Source organism: Perna viridis, chromosome 9 (genome assembly GCF_037379345.1).
Source record: "Perna viridis isolate PV_CMFRI_1.1 ecotype Kerala chromosome 9, ASM3737934v1, whole genome shotgun sequence".
Taxonomy (NCBI): Eukaryota; Metazoa; Mollusca; class Bivalvia; order Mytilida; family Mytilidae; genus Perna; species Perna viridis.
Genome location: NC_142453.1, coordinates 8,337,413 through 8,357,487, shown reverse-complemented (window position 1 = coordinate 8,357,487; position 20,075 = coordinate 8,337,413). Strand labels below are relative to the sequence as shown.

The window sequence follows — 20,075 nt, the reverse complement described above, 5'->3', positions numbered from 1 at the left end:
GATGATCAGCCGATATTCCCGGATATTTGTGAATTTTTAACGCATGCGTAATAAAGTGATCATTTAGCGGGAAATCAGCAAAAATATTTTCATTGTGAAATCGAAATTTAAAACAGCTGTTTCTTGACCAAAATGTCGACTGATTTGACAAACGGTGCCATTGAGGTAGAAACTAAGTTGCACGCCCCTTTTTGTTTAACAAATTTAATTGACATAGTCGCATAGCTCTTGTTATGGTATATTCATTGCACTCTACACTCTAAGTAACATATCCAAATACCTTTTGTGAGTTTGATATAAAAGATTATCTGAATAAGTGTGTTTTACCAGCTGTTTATATTATTAAGAAAGAGAGTGTGATTTTACTCACAGCCACTAAAGTTAAATTGTCCCTCAGTCAAATCGAAGAAATGAACCCTAACCCATTCAGTGACATTAAGCCTGCAACAAACTGATTTACTTGATTAAGGCCTAATAAAACATTTAATAGACAAGTCAATTAACTGGCCTTTTACAGTATTAGAAACTTATTTTTTGGGCAACATAGACCCATCATAATTTTGTGTTGACTGCACTGTAGATTTTAGTTCTATGACATAAAACAGTGATTTAGCTAGCGCTCGCCATTTTCGAAAGTGGTGATTTTTTCTCGTGCACGATTCGTCATTTGATATTTCGCTGCACCCAAAAAAAATATTGGTAAAAAAGCCTCTGATGTTCCCATGACCCCATAATTGACAACTTTATTCCCAAGCCAGTTAGGGTTTTACAATAAACAATCATGATCAATGTTTTGATTGCATCACCTTTGATCACACCTTGCTTGATCACCTGGTTGAGGCTAATTATCCCGACAAACAAATTAATTAACGATCATGATTTGTTTGTTGAGCGCTGTGACATGTTCTCAAAGTGTCATCGTATGTATTTAAAATGGAAAGATGTGTGGATTTTTCAATCGCAGTTCGAATCGCAACTATGTCCGCCATTACAAACTATTTTAGTTTGTCGTTACATGACAACGTACCTAAAGGTCAAAAGTCTAAAAATAAGCCAACTACTACAAAGAGTCACAGCGATTGACTATTAAAGTCAAAATTTAAACCAGAGTGGTCAAAGATATTTCCATGCATATACTACAAAGATGGGGCGATGTACTGCCGTGACTGCCAATATGCTGGACTTACCAATACATTTTCTATCGGAAGCAACGCATTCCTAAAAGATAATATACAGAAGCACATCAACACTGCTGATCATAAACGGGCAGTCCAGACCAAATCCATGAAGCCAGAATTTGAGCAAGGAGTGACTTTTAAGTGATTTTAAGAGGGCTTTCACTTTGTGGTGCATGGCTAAGGACAGGAGGTTTATGCATTACTGATCAAGTAAACAGTGCTTTACATTCTTAGACACATGCCAACAATAGTAGCTGTTGTATATAATTTTTAGTTTTTTACACACATGATATGTATGACACAGTAACAAAGTATTTTTTTGCATTTTTTATTCATGAATAGTTGCAAATGTAGAAACTGTATGTTGTATATTTTTTATTAATATGAATTATCTGTTATTTATATACCAGTGCTGAAATAGAAATAAACATGTTACTATTTATAGTATAGTTGTTATAAGTATATGTATATACATGCATGCTGATAAATTTGCGATGCGAAAAGAAAAAACAGTATTGAGATTTAGTCTTACGCAAAAGTGACTGATGGGTTGAAAATCATGGCTAAATCCCTGATAAAACCACAAATTTTATGTTAATTGTTCATATTTTCGTTTTTTGTTTAAAGTCAAACTGCAAGGTTTTATCATTGGATGCCATTTTACTGGAGTAACGTTCCGACAAAATGACCTGCGGGCTGTTTTTGTCTAAATACAGTCCCTGAACCGATCCGCACAACAGTTCGACGGATCGATGACCGTTGACTGATTGATCGCTGACAGATCGATGACTGGTGACCAATCTTTTGTTATGTAAAATGATGAATGAATCGTTACAAATAAAACAAATGTAAAAAAAGAATAGATTGATGTTCAAATTTATTGTAAAATTGACAGAGAAAACACTGGAAACTTAAATATATTGACCACTGTCTGGTCACGTGATGCAATTACCGGTTTGATAGGTCGGTTTGACGGATCGGTGACCAATGCCCAATCGCAATTTTTGTTGGACGTATTGGTTCAAGTACTGTTTAACGTAATATCAAATAAAAATTTTTAAGAATGATTGAAGTACAAAGTTGAAAGATGTGGCTGTAAAATAAATTTATTACCAGATGCAGAAATTCCATTAAAAACATCGAAATTTGCTTTTAAATCAGTACATATGAGATTCTATAAACACTAGAAACAATAAGTCTCGAGAAGCACATTTCCGAATAGCGATCAGCAAATATTTAGGATTTTTAATGGCGCATCGAAAATTTATTCACACATCATTTTGTCAAAGATGAAATATATTTGAAAATCATGTGGAGAGTATAAAAGTAGTATAATAAAATATTTAAAAAATGAAGGTTTTCATAATTTTTTGTGATCATTGCTTTTGGAAAAAAAAAACTTTAAACCTTTGAATGATAAAAATTTGTTCCACCATATGAATCTGAAAATGCAGCCAACCGTTACATAACAAGATGTCAGCTTCTAGGCTAGTTCACTTCGTGTTTTAATTTGGGAATATGATCTTCCAAACAAGGTTTGTTGGGATAAATTTGACTTCTTTTTCTTATAATTATATAGTTTTGTTGAAAAAATATTCTTAAAATGTCAGAATTTAAAGTTGATTTTTACACCTTGAAATTAAGGTCCAATGATAAAACCTTGCATTTTGACTATAAACAAAAAAATGAAAATATCCGATGAAAACATGAATGAGAAACATTAAATGCGTGGTTTTATGTTATGGAACTATGTAGATCTCAAAGGAAATTCAGCCGATTTCATCGTAGACCTGCTCCATTTTACATGGTCTCGGTCCATAGGTCAACTGTGGCTTCAATTTCAGCACAAATTTCCATTGGACTATAGACAAACCTGTGCATGTATAAGGATGTTAAGGCCTAGCATCACAGTAAATAAAAACAAGAATTGTATTATCACATACACTGCACCTGACTAAAGATGTTCAAGTTTGTTCTGTGCTGAGTCAACATTTACCTTCAAGTCTCATGTGTTGCTTTCCTTCAATTTTCTAGACTATCGTGGATTTTCTGTGTTATCATGAATGATTTGATTATTAATGATTTATTTTTTTCCTAGGCTATTGTTAGTGGTAACACGTTTGACAAGCCAGTTTTACAAATCATTGTAAGTACATAAATTGTGTTAATATAATATTATCTGTTTTCATTAGTTATCAAATTGTTGTAAAATTTGGTTATACTTTTATTCAAGAGGGAGCTGTAGTTTTTAAAGCATAATTTTTTAATTTTTTTCAACATTTATTCAGTCATTAATTGATGAAAACTGTTGTACAATAATTATCATGATTTATACATATATGTAACATTTTTTTGTTTGTGGGTATTTCATTGCTTGAAATTTCTTTCAATATTGAAATTAAAATCATTTTACAAATGTAACTAGGTTACAGTGTAGGATTGCATAAGTGGTAATATTTGATGTTGTTGAACTAAAACCATGCTAAAGACTTGTTATGAACACACCTGTAGGACCAGTTGAGAGTCGACAGTTAATTTAATGGTTGTGTACATGTAAGTTTTTCATGTTTTTATAAACTGTCTCTGTAAAACTGTAAAATTATGTGTAAAATCTGTATTTTTAGAGTTCAAAGAAAATCACAGCTCAGGGATCTAGTGCCGACAGATACAGATTGTTATTATCTGATGGACTTCACAGTTACTCGCGTAAGTATCTGTGGAAATAAAAATGGTTCATGTAAGGCTAAAAACAGTAATAGTTTTATTTTCTGCCAGCCCAAAAACAATTGGTTTTCTATGACATTTTTATACATGTGTTCTACCACATTTATATGATTTTAGGACACACTGTCTTGTCTTTTGTTACTCCCTAAGTTAATTTGTATTCAATTCATTTAAAGGGCTTGTTTCAATTTAATTTATCAGGGCTCAAGCTACTTGAGAAAAACAGGGAGAAGTGAATGTGTACACGTCAGGGGCTGCTCTGGCTTTTAAAATTCTCTCTCCAGAAAAAATGCCAGCTGCCATTTTGGGTTGCCAATTTTCAGAAATTAGAGCCAAAGAGTGCCAAAAACAATTATACTTTTTTTTTTAAAATATGACAATATTAAGTCCACTGATGAGTTATCGAAAAACCTCTCCATTCATGACATACATGTACCCAAGTTTTACTCTAGATGCATGTACAAAGCAGGTTTTTAGCTCTAGTCTGTCACTTTCATATGTATAAAATAATAAAGTACTACTCCAGAAACAGGTATTTTACTTCTATCAAGGACTTTATATTACTATTCTCATATAGTCCCTAATTTTTAAACATTTTTGTTCACCTTTGTCCTTAATTTATCTTACAGTATAATTTGATTTTTTTTTCATATGTTTTTAACAAACTTCGTTCTTTTTTTCAAGTGATCATATTTCTAGCAAACTACATTTTGTACCATGGACCATTAATTGTGTCCCTGTTTAATTATCGTGATATCTTGATTAGATTTGGGGAATCCCCATTCTATTTGTTTACCAATTTTCCCGCCAAAAAAAGTCACATGGCAAAGTGTAACCAAATGTCATACATTTTCCTTTATCAATTCTTTCATTTCGAAGTGTTTAGACACTTTCAGATGGGATAATCATTTTTAATTGGATTTAATTTATTCTGTTATTAGGTAAATCTGTTTCTGAATGTATTACATGGTTAAACAAGGCTGTGAAGCTTGTACATAGCCACATGCACATGGCCTTTATTGTGTTTACCTTTGACCAGATGATAAAAGCTTTGATTGGCTCAATAATATATTTACATTAGATTGACACCTCCCATGAGGGTATTGTAAGTCGCGGTCGCCTGGTCTAACTACCTTTAATTGCCTTCAGTCTTAAATTGGTCATGGTCAATTAACTCTGACCAGGTGTCAACACAATTGTTTAATTAGAGAGAATATCCATTGCTGATAGACTTCCTGTCAATTTTAATATACAATCCCTAGACGTCAAGAAAATCACCAACTGGCTATTTTTGTCGCCAGATAAAATAATAAATCGCAAATTGCGACATTGGCGAAGCCCAGCGTGACCCCTGCACGTTTCATTTACTAATGCTTTATAAATCATATTATATGTTACTTACATGCACACAATATAAGCAAGCAATTTCATATTTTTATTTTCTTTGATTGAGATAGATGTTACTTTTTCTTGAAGCTATATATGTAAGTAACTAAATATTTTTGGACATTGTGAAATCAGTCTGCTGACTGAGTGATTGACTGCACCATATATTCATGAAATTGAATTTCCAACCTATACTTATTCTTACCAAATTTATTACAGCAAAATTAATATATGATTGAGCAAAGTAAAGCTTCTTGCATTGCATTGTCATAATGATTTTGTCCTTTTTAGCAGCACTGGAATAGAAAATTTCAGGCTTCTGTTGGAATTTTCATTTTTTCTGTTTTTTCCTGATCCCACTTAATCCGTAATGATTTCTTGCTTAAAATATCCAGTCTCTTGATATAAGTGGACCAAGAGTATAAATAATGATGTTAAAAATTTATTAGAACCCTCACGACAAATTTGCACGTTTCGTAATGAAATGTGAACGGTAAAACTCGAATTATCGTAAACTGAAGTGAAGAATGTTCATTCCATATCCTGTCTTCAATGTTTGAAACAAAAGGCTGATTCAAATACTTGCTTGTAACTGATAATTCAATAGATTTCAAAATATTTTACAATTTATTTTCTCCAAACGGGTGCCATTTTTGTTTGAATTGTTATTGGAAGAGATCAAAAATGCATCATATGTTGATGTTTTCATGTTTTGAAAAGGAATTAATTCATGGAAAGTAATTAAATAATAATCATAGTGTTAGTAGCTTTCAAAAGAATTTCATGTATGAAAAGAATGTGGTTTTCATATGAGTCTTTGATAGCACAAAAACACTGTTAAAACTTACATCTTTTAAAACATATGGAAACACATGTTGCAGTTTTTCTTAGGTAAAGTCTAACGTTTCAACATTCAGTTCGAAAAAAAAAAAGACTTGTTTCACATTCATCTATAGAAAATTATTAATCAAATTAAATGACTGATTTTAATTCCTCTAAATTTTATTCAGATGCCATGTTGGCTACACAGCTTAACCACTTAATGGACTCAGGTGAAATGGACAACCTGTCTGTTGTACAGGTAGAAAAATACCTGTGTAATACAATCCAAGGTGACAGGTAAGTGCTGAGATAAATATTTACATAGGTCATAAAGTACAAATTTTATAGATTGAAGGTACATTAATAAAGATTTAATTCATTTACATGTATATAGTTTTATTTCTCAACACAATCAAATTTTTGTCATTAAAAGATTTTTTTCTATACTTTCAAATAGGGCTGTGATCATTTAATTTTTACAATTCAGCAATATATGTATGTAACAAAAAAATACAAATTTTATTCCAAAATAACAGTATCTTGTTACCAAGGGAGGGGGACAGCCAAAAGAAATGATTTTATGCATTTCTTTATTTCAGACGAGTTTTGATATTGCTGGATCTACATGTAGTTGCCAGAGGATCAGATGTTGCACGACGATTGGGAAATCCACAGCAGTTTAAACCTGGTGAAGCCCGAAATGAAAGTGAGATCATCAGTGTACATAGCAAATATAATTCAATGCTAATACACCAGTGATTACTATAAATGAATCTATTTTCATGTTTCTTGATGTCAGTTAAGTTTTGCTGCGTATTGAGAATTCTGTAGTACCGCACATAGACGAAGTACAGTATGTACCGCACTTGATGGTAACCATCTGACATCATGAGTGCTTGACTGATCTTTACACTTTTTGAAATACATATTTTGATCTGAATAGACATTTATTTTGGCAGTCTTGCCTTACATATACCACTGCCTGATACCACTATTCAGTTTTGTGACATGCACAATTTCTCAGATATATTCCATAAAAAAAGATACCTATTAACAGTTTATTTTTATACTCGCAAAATTAGGGAAAATGAATCACTTGGTAATTACAATTACCATAAAATATCAGAATATTGTTTAACTACAAATTGTATTTATACTAGCAGATGCTGCCCAGCCAAATGGGAATGTAAATCAGCCAGCTCGTGTATCTCCTGTCAAAGCTGAGCAGTCAAAGACTAATGGTAAATCATGCTCATAATTCAGACATTTGCTGCTAATAGTTGGGTTTTTTTTTGTTTTTTTTTTGTTTTTTTTTTTAAGAAAAGTAATCCTAAAGGGCTTTTGAGAAGCTGCATATGTCAGAATTATAAAAAAAAATTTTTATATATATATATATATATATTTATGCCTATAAGATGGTATTTGATTGGTGTTTCATAGATGAAAATGTTGAAAATCTAAAATATTTTTTGAAATTTAATGTCCTTGATGATAAAGAGTGGCCTTACAGAGTTTTACTTATTCTTTGACAATAGAAGAATGATGAATTTTCCATGTTCCCATACTCCCTTGTTCAACTTTCTAGTGGTTTTAAATGTTGTTGGAGATAAAAATTATTGAGAAAGTTTGGCTTTAAAAAATAAAGAAATGGTTGCTTTGAAATTTTCTTGTCGTCTCAAGCTTCCCAGTACTTACAATAGGGATGATTTTTTTTTTCTCGCTTTTTAGCATAATTCTGCTATTTTGAATCCATATTTTACTGTTACAATTCTTTTTTTGTTGTACATTTACTTCCAATTTTGCCAATTTCCGCTATGTTTGTAGGCCTCCTAAAATCGTCCCTGTTGCAGGTTTACAAGTCTAATTAACATTTGAGTATTCTTTTGTGAACAGTTAATTACATTATTATCATGACATTCCAAAAAAAGCATATATTGTATGCTGCAATGTGTTGTTCACTGCATTGGTCTTCCCTTAAACATGAGATTGAATAGAAATTAAGTGGAAAGACATCAGTTCAGAACGAAAGAAATATAAATCTGGAGAAACTTTGGAGTAAAGTTATTTAAAAACTTGTATGTCTATCTTTCCATTTACAGGTCCAGTGTCAGCATATGGTAATAAGCCTCCACAGAACAACTTCAGACAAGGTAAGATTTGGAATAACTTAGAACCAGGCATGGGTTGATTTTTGGGTTGAAAGCTTACACATATTTTTATTTTTAATATGGCAAGAATTTTTTAGCAAATTGAAATTTAACAGTAATTTATTATGGGTGTTTTTCTAATAAAAGAATGGATAAAGCCCTGCCATGAGAGTGGGAGTAGCCCTATAGTGATCACTCTGTCCTTCCATCATTTTTAGCTCATCTTGCCAAAGGCCATGTGAGCTATTGCCATCACTTGGCATCCGTCGTCGTTAACAATATTTCAAAACTCTTCTACTCTGACACTATTTGACCAATTGGAACCAAACTTGGTATGAATGTTTGTATCCTGCATAGAACTGATCTGGGGATTTATAATCTGTTAAAAACATGGCTGCTGTTTCTAAAAATAGAACATTTGGGACAGACAGTAGTTTTTCACATATTTCTCCAAAACCTTTAGGTTTAATCACATTCTGACATGGGGTAAAAGTGTTAAGCATGATGAGATCTGTCTGGTCAAATTTTCATTTTAATCTGTTAAGCCATGTTGGAGTTATTGCCCTTTTTAGACATTTTTTTCTATTTGTAATGTTATTTCTTTCAAAAATCTTCTCTGAAGACTACTATTTTACCAATTGGAACCAGACTTGGTATGTTTGTTCCGTGGGGTATCCTACATAGAACTGATGTGGTGATCTTTGACCCGTTGAAGAACATGGCCACCATTACTTAAAATAGAACATAGGGGTCAGACTGTGTCTTTTTTGCATATATCTCCAAAACCTTTAGGTTTAGCATAAATTATTTCAGTTGCTGAAATGACTCTCAAAAGTCTTCAGGGATCAAAGTTGTCAGGCGATTCCTTGTAAGAGTGATTGCCCTTGAAAGATGAAAAAGGACCTTTTTTACAATTTTCAGCCAATATCTTGAGAACTTTAATAGATCGAAAGAAACTTTCTATTACTGAAATGATCCTTAAGATAGTCCTACTAAAGTCTTGTTGAGTCAAAATGGTTGGACAATTGTTAAATTTATTGCTCTTGAAAGACAAACTTTAACCAGGTGAGTCATTCAGGCTCCTGGGAGCCTCTTGTTTGTCCGGGTTCTTCTACATGTATTTCTCTTATGAAAAAATTTACTTTAGTATCCTTCATGGGGACGTGTGGGGTATGTGAGCGCGCTCACTAAGATTCTTTAATTGAAAATGCATATAGTATTCAATTTTTACATGCCTTTCAGGAAACCAACAAGGATCTAATTATTCAAAAAAGCCAAGCACACCCGGGACCCCTGGAAGTACTCGAGTTCACAGTATTGGAAGTCTTACACCTTACCAAAATAGGTAATGTGACCACCTTTATTCCTGACATAGTGTTACTAGTTCCATTGATGATTTAAATTGGCCTGGATTTCTTCATGAAAAATTTAAAGTATTCGTCACAAAATTAATAAATAAACAGAATTTTTGAAAAATGCTATATTACTACACTCTTATTTAAACATGGCAGATCTGTGATCTGTATCAAATGCATTGGGATTTTATGAAAACATAGTATGGTAAATTTTGAATAGTTTGTCTGTTTGAAAGAAAGCTATTTTTGTCTCTTTCTCTCTATGTGTTACAAATGTTTTCAGTATTGTTAACTGATATTGGGAAGACAGAACATATTATGTGTTTAGTAAGCAAGGCTCTTTATTTTTTTTTTCCCTTAAAGATGGCGTATCAGGGCTCGAGTAACACAGAAATCTGGAATCAGAACATGGAGTAACTCCAGAGGTGAAGGAAAGCTCTTCAGTGTCAATTTAATTGATGAGTCTGGAGAAATAAAAGCTACAGGATTCAATGAAACTGTTGACAAATTCTATGAAATGCTTGAAGTTAATAAGGTTAGGCATTTAAGAAATGTGTGTCTCTAAGGAAGCCTTACTGATCTTTGAAATTTATGGTAGATCCATAGACATTGTTTTGGAAAAAACAGGCAGGTCTCTACTAAATTCCAGTAATTTAATATACATTCAACGTAATTTCATGAACATTTGCTGTATGTCTATGATGAAATAAATGTAATTTTGTACCCTGTGACACTATTTTCTCCAGCTGACCTAGAATTTTCATAAAATTTATGCAAATTATAATTTCAGGGGTATTGTTCTTGTCACCAATGTTTTCATTTGTCCTACCACTGGGTTATTGTGAATGTGAAACATCAAGACAAAGCCATAATAGGGACACTAAGAAACCAATTGAAATTTAGCTGCTAATGTCTTTCAAAACAATTTTTACTGAAATTTTCATTGTTGTAAATTTGTCTTATGTTTCTACTTATTTCCAGGCGTAATAATTTTGTATTAATTACCATTTTCTGCATGATTCTGGCGTGGAGTTACACTGAATTTATTGTTTACCTTTTAGGTGTTTTTTATCAGTAGAGGAACCCTTAAGACAGCTAACAAACAGTATAATACTTTGAATAACGATTATGAAATGACATTTAACAATGATACAACTGTGGAACTCTGTACAGAGGATGTTGACCTTCCAACTGTCAAATTTGAATTCACAAAGATTAATGAACTTGAACACAAACCTGCTGGGACAAATATTGGTAGGTTAATATATACATGTAATACACTATATTGGAGATAAATCTAGAGTGATAACTGAATTGTATGGAGACAGAATAATACATTCCAGTGGTATGTAATGCTTACCTGAGGGGTGTTGCTTATTGGAACAAACACATCAAAAATCAAGCTCAGCATGTCAGAGCCCCGTGCATGTTCGGGTGTTAAAAGAATAGGCCTGCAGCAGCGCTAAGCTTGTTGTAAAAGGCGACTAAATAGGGCTCAGAAACATAGCTAGGGGGCTAGGCTTTTGCTTACAGAATAACTGGGATGTGTGCCCCAGGTGGTGGAATGGGGTACCCCTGGCGTGTTACTTGCTGGGGTCAGGATATAGTACGGAAAACCTGACCACAAACCATAGTGGTGCACCATTTTGGGAAAGATGTCATGTTCCTTGCACGTTAAAGAAACCTGCTGTGGTATTCGATAGGAGTAGGAACCTTCGCGCTCCGCCACAGGAGGCTAAATTGCCCGACTTTACCCATCCGTCCCTTTTTCTAGTGGCAATTAAAAAGTTTTCAACCCTATTATCCTTGTGTCCCATCCCTTTTTCATTTCATCATCATTTCATGTTCATTGTCTGAATATAGCTGAAATATTGCTGCCCGGACGTTAAACCCCAACAATCAATCAGACAATCGGACAAGTAAAAGCAGTTTAATTAAGCTCTGACATTCAGAAATCTATAAAGTACATGCATCTGCACATAATATTGAAGTAAACCACACTCGATCAATCTTCAGAAATGTATTAAGTACATTTAACTGCACACAGTGTAAAATCATGCTCAATCAACATTCAGAAATGTATGAAGTTACTTCAAGAACATGTACCTGCACACAATATTAAACCACACTTGATAAACCAATCAATCAAATTGATATATCACTGTTTAAGTAGCAGTCTTTATAAAAATCAGACATAAGGTAATTCATGGATGTCAAAAACCCACCAAAGTCTGCTTTATTTCTTGTTTAGAAACAGTTACTAATCACATGACCAGTCTTAGTTTTTCATTTGGTTGTTGTGCTTTCCAGATAAAATTTATATAGATTGTAGTGAAATTAGCACTTTGCAAGAGTTTTTGTTCTTAATTTGCTTTAATTTGGTTGATTTTAGTGGGAGATGATTGTATGATGTGCTTTTGGTTGTGTCTGAATTTCATATGGACTGGTACTTAAAATGTAATTGATTTCTCAAATGGATGTTTTGAAAGAACTATTTTATTTTGTTACTTTAACTTTTTTTCATTACAGATTTGATAGGTGTTGTAAAGACCTGTGGAGAAGTTGGGACTGTGATAGGGAAACAGAGTCAGAAAGAGATAACCAAGAGAGAGATCCAGCTGTGTGATCAATCTGGCATGGTTGTCAATCTTACTCTCTGGGGCAGTGATGTAAGTTAGCACGATTAAAGTAATGAAGATTCTGTCCATGAAAGACCTGGGAAATGGGTGGCATATAAAGCCAGATTTTGGTGGGTTTTTTTTTTTAAATTTGTATCCATTTGAGGTCACAAACTTGTCTTTTTTTTTTAAAATGAAAGTTGTTTTGTAGTTTACAATACAAATATAAATAGTAAGATTGAAAGGAAAGACATAAAAAGCACTAAAAAATGTAGATAATTTTAACTTGCATGATGATCCATTTTTTAGTTAGTCTGAAGAAGTGGTTTTTTTTTCACTTCCAAGGGATAGGTTAAGTTGTTAAGGGTTTCATCTTGAACACATGAACTGTTTGATAAACCCTGTACTCTTGGTATTAGGGCCAATACTGTAGTGGTCTTTATACTATATGTATTACAGGCAGAAACATTTGAAGGATCAGGAAACCCAGTATTGGCAGTAAAAGGAGCCAAGTTGTCAGATTATGGGGGTAAGTTGCCAAAAGCAATTGTTCTTTTCTTTGCTTTAATGTGGAATTTTGCTTTTTTTAGATCCAAGAACATGAATTACAAATTTAAAGACTACAAATACATGTTTGACATGCATGTTTTTGATCCAATACAGGAGTTGAATATTCAAATTATGTTACTTTGAAAGTACTATTGTTCATGTGGTACCAATTTTCGTGGTTTTTGTGGCCAAACCACGAAATAGGTTTCCAATGAAAAGGAGAATCCCATTGATGTGTATACTGAATACCTCAAAACCAAGAACTTGTGTTTCTTCCCTTATCCGTAAAAATAGGTATCAATGATTAAAGTACTTTCACAGTATATGTTTTAAACTTGTGTGCAGTAATTTGGTCAAATTTTCTGTAGGTCGTTCAGCCTCTGTGTTGGCTCAGAGCCAGTTGTTAATCAATCCTGATATTAGAGAAGCCCACCTGTTAAAGGGATGGTATGATCGTGAGGGACAGAGTGTGGACTTCCAGACATACAGGAGTGAAGGAGGAGGTAGTGGAGGTGGAGGTAAGTTGTCATTGGATGTTATGATATGGAGGGAGGGACAGAGGAGGTTGAAATAATCTTTGATTGGAAGATTTAATGTGGATGGAGGGACTGAATATAGATTTCAAGACTTACTGGGTAATGAGGAGGTAATTTTTGGAATGAAGGAAAAGAAGGGTCAGATTTATAAAATTTAAGTTACAAATAGCAAAAGGGATCACACATAATGCATGCCACATTGTCTTATCATATACTAGGGACCGCCTCTGTGTTGATGACTCATCACAAGTACTGAAAGTCATTGGTTTGATTTGCAGCTGAGTCACGCCAAGGATATTAGAATTGAAATTGACTGCTTCTCTGTTAATTACCGTTATTCAACATATAAGAGCTAAAATGGGGACTTGATGTCTCAGGATGTGAATTATGTTTCCAGTGGGGTGACATGCCTTCGTTTGGACTGTAGCCTCTATGTAGCACTTTAAAAATCTGGAAAAATAGCTTAAAACTTTTCGAGTTACTGGACTTTGTAACTTGAATATGGGGTGTATTTTCAAGTTGAGCTGTGTCTCAATAACTATTGATGATTATAGCATAAAACTTTAGCACTTAATAATTACTATATCATGTATATTGTAAGGGAAATGTTATTTAAATTACTTTACTTAATTATTCCTTTTACTTTATTATTCTTTTTAATAGGTTCGTCCACTAACTGGAAGTGCTTTGCTGAAATTAAAAATGATAATAGCATTGGTCAGGGAGAAAAGGCTGATTACTTCACCAGTAAAGCAACTGTTATATTCATGCGGAAAGAAAACTCCATGTATAAAGTAAGCATTATTTTGAAATGGTAGACTAAATTTTGTTGGGATGTATTATGGTATACAATTGTCCGGCATCTATCTGTCCATCATAAACATGTTGCATCGTAACTTGAGAACTTCACCAAATTTCATGAAACGTAATATAGTTGTTTCTTATGATGGTCAAAAGTTCTGTATACTTTTTGGTGAAAAAATGATTAAGACTTTTTTTTTGAGTTACTGGACTTTGTAACTTGAATGTATGGTTTATTTTCATGTTGCATTGTATCTCAAAAACTATTGGTGATTATTGAATGAAAACATTATGCATTAGTTAGCTATATTAATCTAAAGATCTGTGTAGTTTTTCATGATGATTTGATGCTGAAATTTTTTTTTGTAGAAAAGATGTGCTTTGTTAAGTGTTTTTGTTAGTTGTTTTTTTGTTTTTTGTTTTTTTTTTACATTTTGCGGTCTATAGGGGGAATTCAGGGGGTCCATTAATCTTTTAATATGTATATGTGGTTTGGTCACAAAAAACTGCCTTCCAACCCTCTCATACATGTATTGGTGGATTTGCTCATAAAAAGAACCAATATAGGAATTCTTTTTAAAGAAACATTATACCTTTAACAATGAAACATGTAATAATTTTTGTTTCTCTTTTATCAGCTTTCTGTTTTATAGAACTTTGAAATTTTCTAATTATATATTGACATGCAGAATTTTTATTGCAAAAATCTTTGCTCCCTTAATCAGAATTTTTGCTTAAATTTGGTATCTTATAAAACATGTTGGTAGCAATTATGGTCAGTCTCTTATATAAGTTCCTATTGAGCGGGAATGAGGAATGAGTCGGAATATACTTAAGTTAACATGACATCCTGTGCAACGTGGTGTTGTTGCCAAAACATGTTTTATTTGCAAGAAGATGGATGTATCATGCTTTCATGCTCATCTGTTTATTTTTTTAAGGCACTAGGAAATACATGTAAACTGTAAAAAATAGTTTCTTGAAGTGCTTCATCCATAATACTGGTTATATACTGTTGTGTTTGTATTGTGTAAAATTTCAAGCCTTTTAAGCTTTCCATTGGAACAGAATGAAATCAGTCTAAGTTACTTTGATGCTTACATGAGATTGATGTGAACATATTTAAATATTTGATTTGATACGACAGTGAAACCTGTCTAAACCTCTTTCTTGTTTGGTTGAGACAGGTGTTTAGTTAACTCAGGTTCAAAACCTACTGAAATTGAAATGAATTGACTTCAGAATGTGTCTGGTTTGCACAGGTTTCCAAATTATTAAGGGTACTGATTAGATAGGTTTCACCATAAGCTGGTTAACCTTATTGACTATAGTTTTTCTGATTTTGTCTGCAATAACAATGAGCAGAATGCAGGGTTTGACAGTTTCTACACTACGTAGCCAGAAGGACTCTCTGATAGATAAATAAGATAGTCCTGAATCTTATTTTCCAATTCAGCCAAATTTTCAGAATTAATTTAGGTAGTCGTAAGGACTACCAATTAAAATTTCAAAGTAAGTCCACTCTCAAAGGAAATATGTATAGGCAGGGGACTACCGGACTACTGTTAGTGCTGAACCCTGGATTGTGAAAATCTCTTCATAAAACCTATACTGAAAAAAAAAAAAAAACATTCAGGATTTTATTGATCATTTTCACAAAAATATTACATAAACAGATCACTCGTCTTAAATGTATAAAACGTGAACTCCAGAGCAAAATCAAAGGGTTTTGACTCGAAACCATTGTTTATTTCTTAATATTAATTGCAGGCTTGTCCAAAAGAGTCTTGTAATAAGAAGTTGATAGATCAGGGCAATGGGATGTTTAGATGTGAGAAGTGTGCCCATGAGGTTCCCAACTTCAAGTGGAGAATGATCCTATCAGTAAGTATCAACTGAAAATTGCATGCTTAGACCATAAAAAGTTAATTTCTTGATTCTCAGGTCCCTATCATCTTTTGTCTGTCATGAGATGTATAATGTAAAAAAGCTCCCTGTATACTGTTGGGGGTATAAAATAGAAAAAAGAAATGCCCTATTTTGTCCTTGGTTTTCATTTTAAATAGCCTTGGAACCTCGGATGACATTATATTACATGCAGTAAAATTTTGTAGTTAAATATTTGTCAGTAATTGATAATTCCATTTTCTAATTCTTGTTTGCCGACTTCGTTTATCAAGGTCCTGGGCCTACTATACTTTTTGTTTACTACTATTTTGGACCTTTTATTTAGGATGCAAAAAAATACAGGACCTTTCATCCTTGGAAGTACATACAGTGTATGAACCCCTGAAATGTGTAATGATCACACATAATGTTCATTGCTATTTGCCTCTTGCAATGTACTCATGTCGTTGGTTTTATTTTCAACAATCTTTCATCCCACTTAACTGCCTCAGTTGAATATTACTAGTTTTAAATGTAAATCTTGGACAAGATGGAAAACTAGAAGCACTAAAAATTATTTGAAAAAATCCTTGTATGCAAAAATAAGAGTAGACCAGAAATACATGTGAAATCAGTGTAAGAACAGAAGACTCATTCTGTTATTGTTTTGCTTCAGAGGTCAGGTTTTCTTTTTGAAGAAAAAATAAAGAAAAATTCTCTATGGTTATTTCCATTTCAGGCTAACCTTGCTGACTTCTCAGAAAACCAATGGGTAACATGCTTCCAGGAATCTGCTGAACTGATACTGGGCAAGACGGCTGATGAACTTGGAGATCTGAAAGAGACTGTAAGTTCATTGTTTACATTTGCATAGGTTACAGTTTAAATTAACTTCAGATGATGTTTTTTTAAGTAATTCTGCTTTGAAATAAAGAATTAAAGTTCTGTCTAGAAAATAATCTAATTTTAATTCAAAGAAAAGACTATATAAATTGAACGGTCAGTAAGGCTGAAAATTAAGGGGTTTGTTTTGGAAAAACTGTTTTAAACATCAACAAACTTAAATAATTTATTTTCACTGCTTTTAAACTTAGTTTTAAAAATGTGAATACTATATTCTTCTGTGTATTACATGCATCCATGTATTCCTCGCACCCCCTTCTTGGCAAGGGAGATCGATGAAAAAAGTAAGTGTCCATGTAAAATGCGCTCTGGGAAGTGAGGAAAAATCACCAACAGAAGACCATTGAGAGAACAATAAGAAGCAAGTCGTGGTTTTTCGTACTAACTATGGAATGCAAGGAAACAGCATTAATAGATAAAACAACTATTAAATAGCAGTAAAACTTTGTTTATTTCACATAAAACTGTTCTCAAAAATACTAAATGGCTTGATGTTGTCTTTAGTTAACAACTTCGGTTCTGATTCCCGAAAATTATGGACCTGAAATTTATGTCTCCAGAAAAAAAAATCTAGAAACTCATTGTTTTGGTGTATACCATGCACTCCCGTCCTGGAACAAAGAAAAAGTTGGAAAAAAGTTGTGGTATACATGGAAGAATACGGTATGTTATTTAAACGTAAACATTTTGGTTTAGCAGCATCTTTAATTGTGTGTGATTTTACCTTTCCCTTTCAGAATGAAGCTGCATATGACCAGTGTTTCCAGGATGCAATGTTCAAGTCGTATATTTTTAGACTGAGAGCTAAAGTGGAGACCTATAATGTAAGTTCCATGGTTTCATTAACAAATCTTAAATTGAGTGTTTCCTTTGGCAATTCAAATTTTGACTAATCACACATTTCCTATGTATCTTTGAAAGTAGTGTGAAAATATTTTTCATAACCCCCTATTAGAGGACAAGGAATGCCTGGAACAACCTTTCCTTGCTGTATTGTCAGTCTGGCTGTTTAAGTTTCCACAAGTGCTTAACTACCTGTCAAATGGGAGACTTTTATGACACTTTTGGGCGAGATTCCCACTAAAAGGAAAAATAAGAATCTCCCACCAAAAGATTTTTTGTAGGTCTTTGTTTTGTGTGGAAAATAATAAATAAATTCAATTTAACATAAAAGTCTCCCATTTGACACAGTCAATGGGCAAAAATTCCTACACAAGACAGTGTCAATTGGGGAGATATCCCACATAAACTGTTCCAAAGGTTAACAGGTATGAGTTTACTTTCACAGATTCTTTGTATTTTCTGTAAATATTGACTGAATTATTATCTATGGAATGTGAATTGCTTCATTTTACCAATGCTTAAATCACACAACAAATTTAGGATTTAACAGATTATTTTCATAAAACATGGTCAAAAATATAGTCATCAAGTAGCACCATCTTCGAAATTGACAACCAGTCGGACAGCCTGCTGATTGACCACAAGATGGACAGTCTGCTGATTGACCACCAGTTGGACAGCCTGCTGATTGACCACTTGTTGGACAGTCTGCTGGTTGACAATTTTGAAGGACAGTCTGCTGATTGACCACTAGTCGGACAGTCTGCCGGTTGACAATTTTGAAGGACAGCCGGCTGATTGACCACCAAATTTTGAGCTCAGGCTTGTTGTTAGAAATTAATATGGCAAAGACTGGAAGCATAAACAAGTCTGAGCTTAGTAATGATGGAGGAGCATGTAATATACAGTTTGTTGTAATACATGTAGAGAAATCAATAACTTGACAAGTGAAATCATGATCTCCATTACATGTGCTTTCATTCTGATATTCCTTGAATTTGGCATGGTATTTTACAAAGTAATGGAGGTTAAAACTTTAGTGTAACTACATGTAGGTCTAGGTATATTGATGTTTTACATGTAGTTAATTCAACAACCATGTAAGGTAATTCATAATTTTACCTCTGAATGCATTACACTGTTGTGTCACATAACAGATTTGTATTTCTATTCAGGATGAGAGTCGATTGAAAACAATCTGTGTAAATGCCACTCCTCTTGACTGGGCCGAGCAGAGCCAAAGATTGATAGAAGAAATACAAAAGCTGCAGACGTCATGAGTGACTGATATTTTTATTTATTAGTAATCATGATCATGTTATGTATGATTAATGTGATATGAGAAAATTGAAAAACAAAGATTATTGTACAAATTAGGTCTATAAGGCAAATTATTACTTGTTACAGGTGGAAGATACATTAGTGCTGTGTACAGGTTAAAGACAGGGAGTCTTTAGAATATTGGTGAATAAATGCTAATAGACTAAAAATAGAAACTAGTTGAAATAATCTTCAGTCTCATTTCAGTCATATTACATGTAGTATTGGATATCATTTTGCATGTCTGCTACATCCTGGTTATTTTGTGACTTTTGCTGTTCCTTTCTATATTTTTTTTTTACAACTGGCAGGTCAAGGGTCCAGTTGCAAACCCCCTTTTAATAAATTTCTTCACCCCACCCCATCCCCCTAGCTTATGCCCATAAAATTCCCTCTGCTGTTTACTTATAAGTACTTTCTTTGTAGGGAATTTGAGTAGAAAGATGATTGGTATTGAAAACCGGATGCTGATTGTTTATTACATATTTGTTAATTTGCCTTACAAAGAAAAAAAGGAACACAACAATGATACGTAGTTTGGTGTAAATAATGTACTTGATTCTTGATTATGCCAAGAATTACTCCTCATTCACTCTTAGGGCATTAACCAATCTGGTGAATACCAATGACTATCATAGAAGCTTACAAGGTCTTTAACTTTTGTGTTAGTTAAACCAGGTACATAATGTGTGTACATACTTGCCTCTTAAAAATAAAGTGCTGTGAAAATTGTTTTACTGTTTATTTTTGTTGTCTTATTTATTGGTACCAATTAACTGTAGTATATATTCTACATTTGAAAGTGTCTATATAGTTATGCAAACAATGATTCAACCTTAGGAGGCCTTAGACAATAATGTGAGTATAATTGTACCACAAGGTAATTATTTTGAATATTGAACTACTGAAGTCGATTTTGATCCAATAAAAAGGTTTGTATATATTCTTGAGGAATGTGGCCACATTCATTCTGTCTGAAGCCTAAGGTGTGTTAACACATAATCAT

General features: G+C 33.1%; 1 protein-coding gene across 2 annotated transcripts; it reads left to right on the top strand.

Annotated features, from left to right (window-relative positions):
- The first annotated feature begins 30 nt into the window (after window positions 1-30).
- On the top strand, window positions 31-19,801 carry LOC148606553 (replication protein A 70 kDa DNA-binding subunit-like). Of its 2 annotated transcripts, none has more exons than XM_088544927.1 (18): window positions 31-165; window positions 3,277-3,324; window positions 3,803-3,884; window positions 6,299-6,407; window positions 6,710-6,816; window positions 7,274-7,351; window positions 8,210-8,260; window positions 9,500-9,602; window positions 9,976-10,147; window positions 10,674-10,866; window positions 12,142-12,281; window positions 12,690-12,759; window positions 13,148-13,297; window positions 13,979-14,109; window positions 15,887-16,000; window positions 16,743-16,850; window positions 17,644-17,730; window positions 18,925-19,801. In XM_088544927.1, the coding sequence occupies exons 1-18, from the start codon at window positions 133-135 to the stop codon at window positions 19,027-19,029; spliced, it is 1,881 nt and encodes a 626-aa protein (XP_088401053.1). In that variant the 5' UTR covers window positions 31-132; the 3' UTR covers window positions 19,030-19,801. The 2 variants fall into 2 exon arrangements, with proteins under 2 accessions (XP_088401053.1, XP_088401052.1); XM_088544926.1 differs by having other exon boundaries at window positions 7,271-7,351.
- The last annotated feature ends 274 nt before the right edge of the window (window positions 19,802-20,075 follow it).

What these genes read in the sequence shown, in the direction of transcription:
- LOC148606553 (XM_088544926.1), top strand. Translation starts at nt 133, where the DNA reads ATGTCGACTGATTTGACAAACGGTGCCATTGAG. An exon ending in ACAGAACAACTTCAGACAAG is followed by an intron (nt 8,261 to 9,499) that starts GTAAGATTTGGA and finishes CATGCCTTTCAG; the next exon opens with GAAACCAACAAGGATCTAAT. An exon ending in AGGAGGTAGTGGAGGTGGAG is followed by an intron (nt 13,298 to 13,978) that starts GTAAGTTGTCAT and finishes TCTTTTTAATAG; the next exon opens with GTTCGTCCACTAACTGGAAG.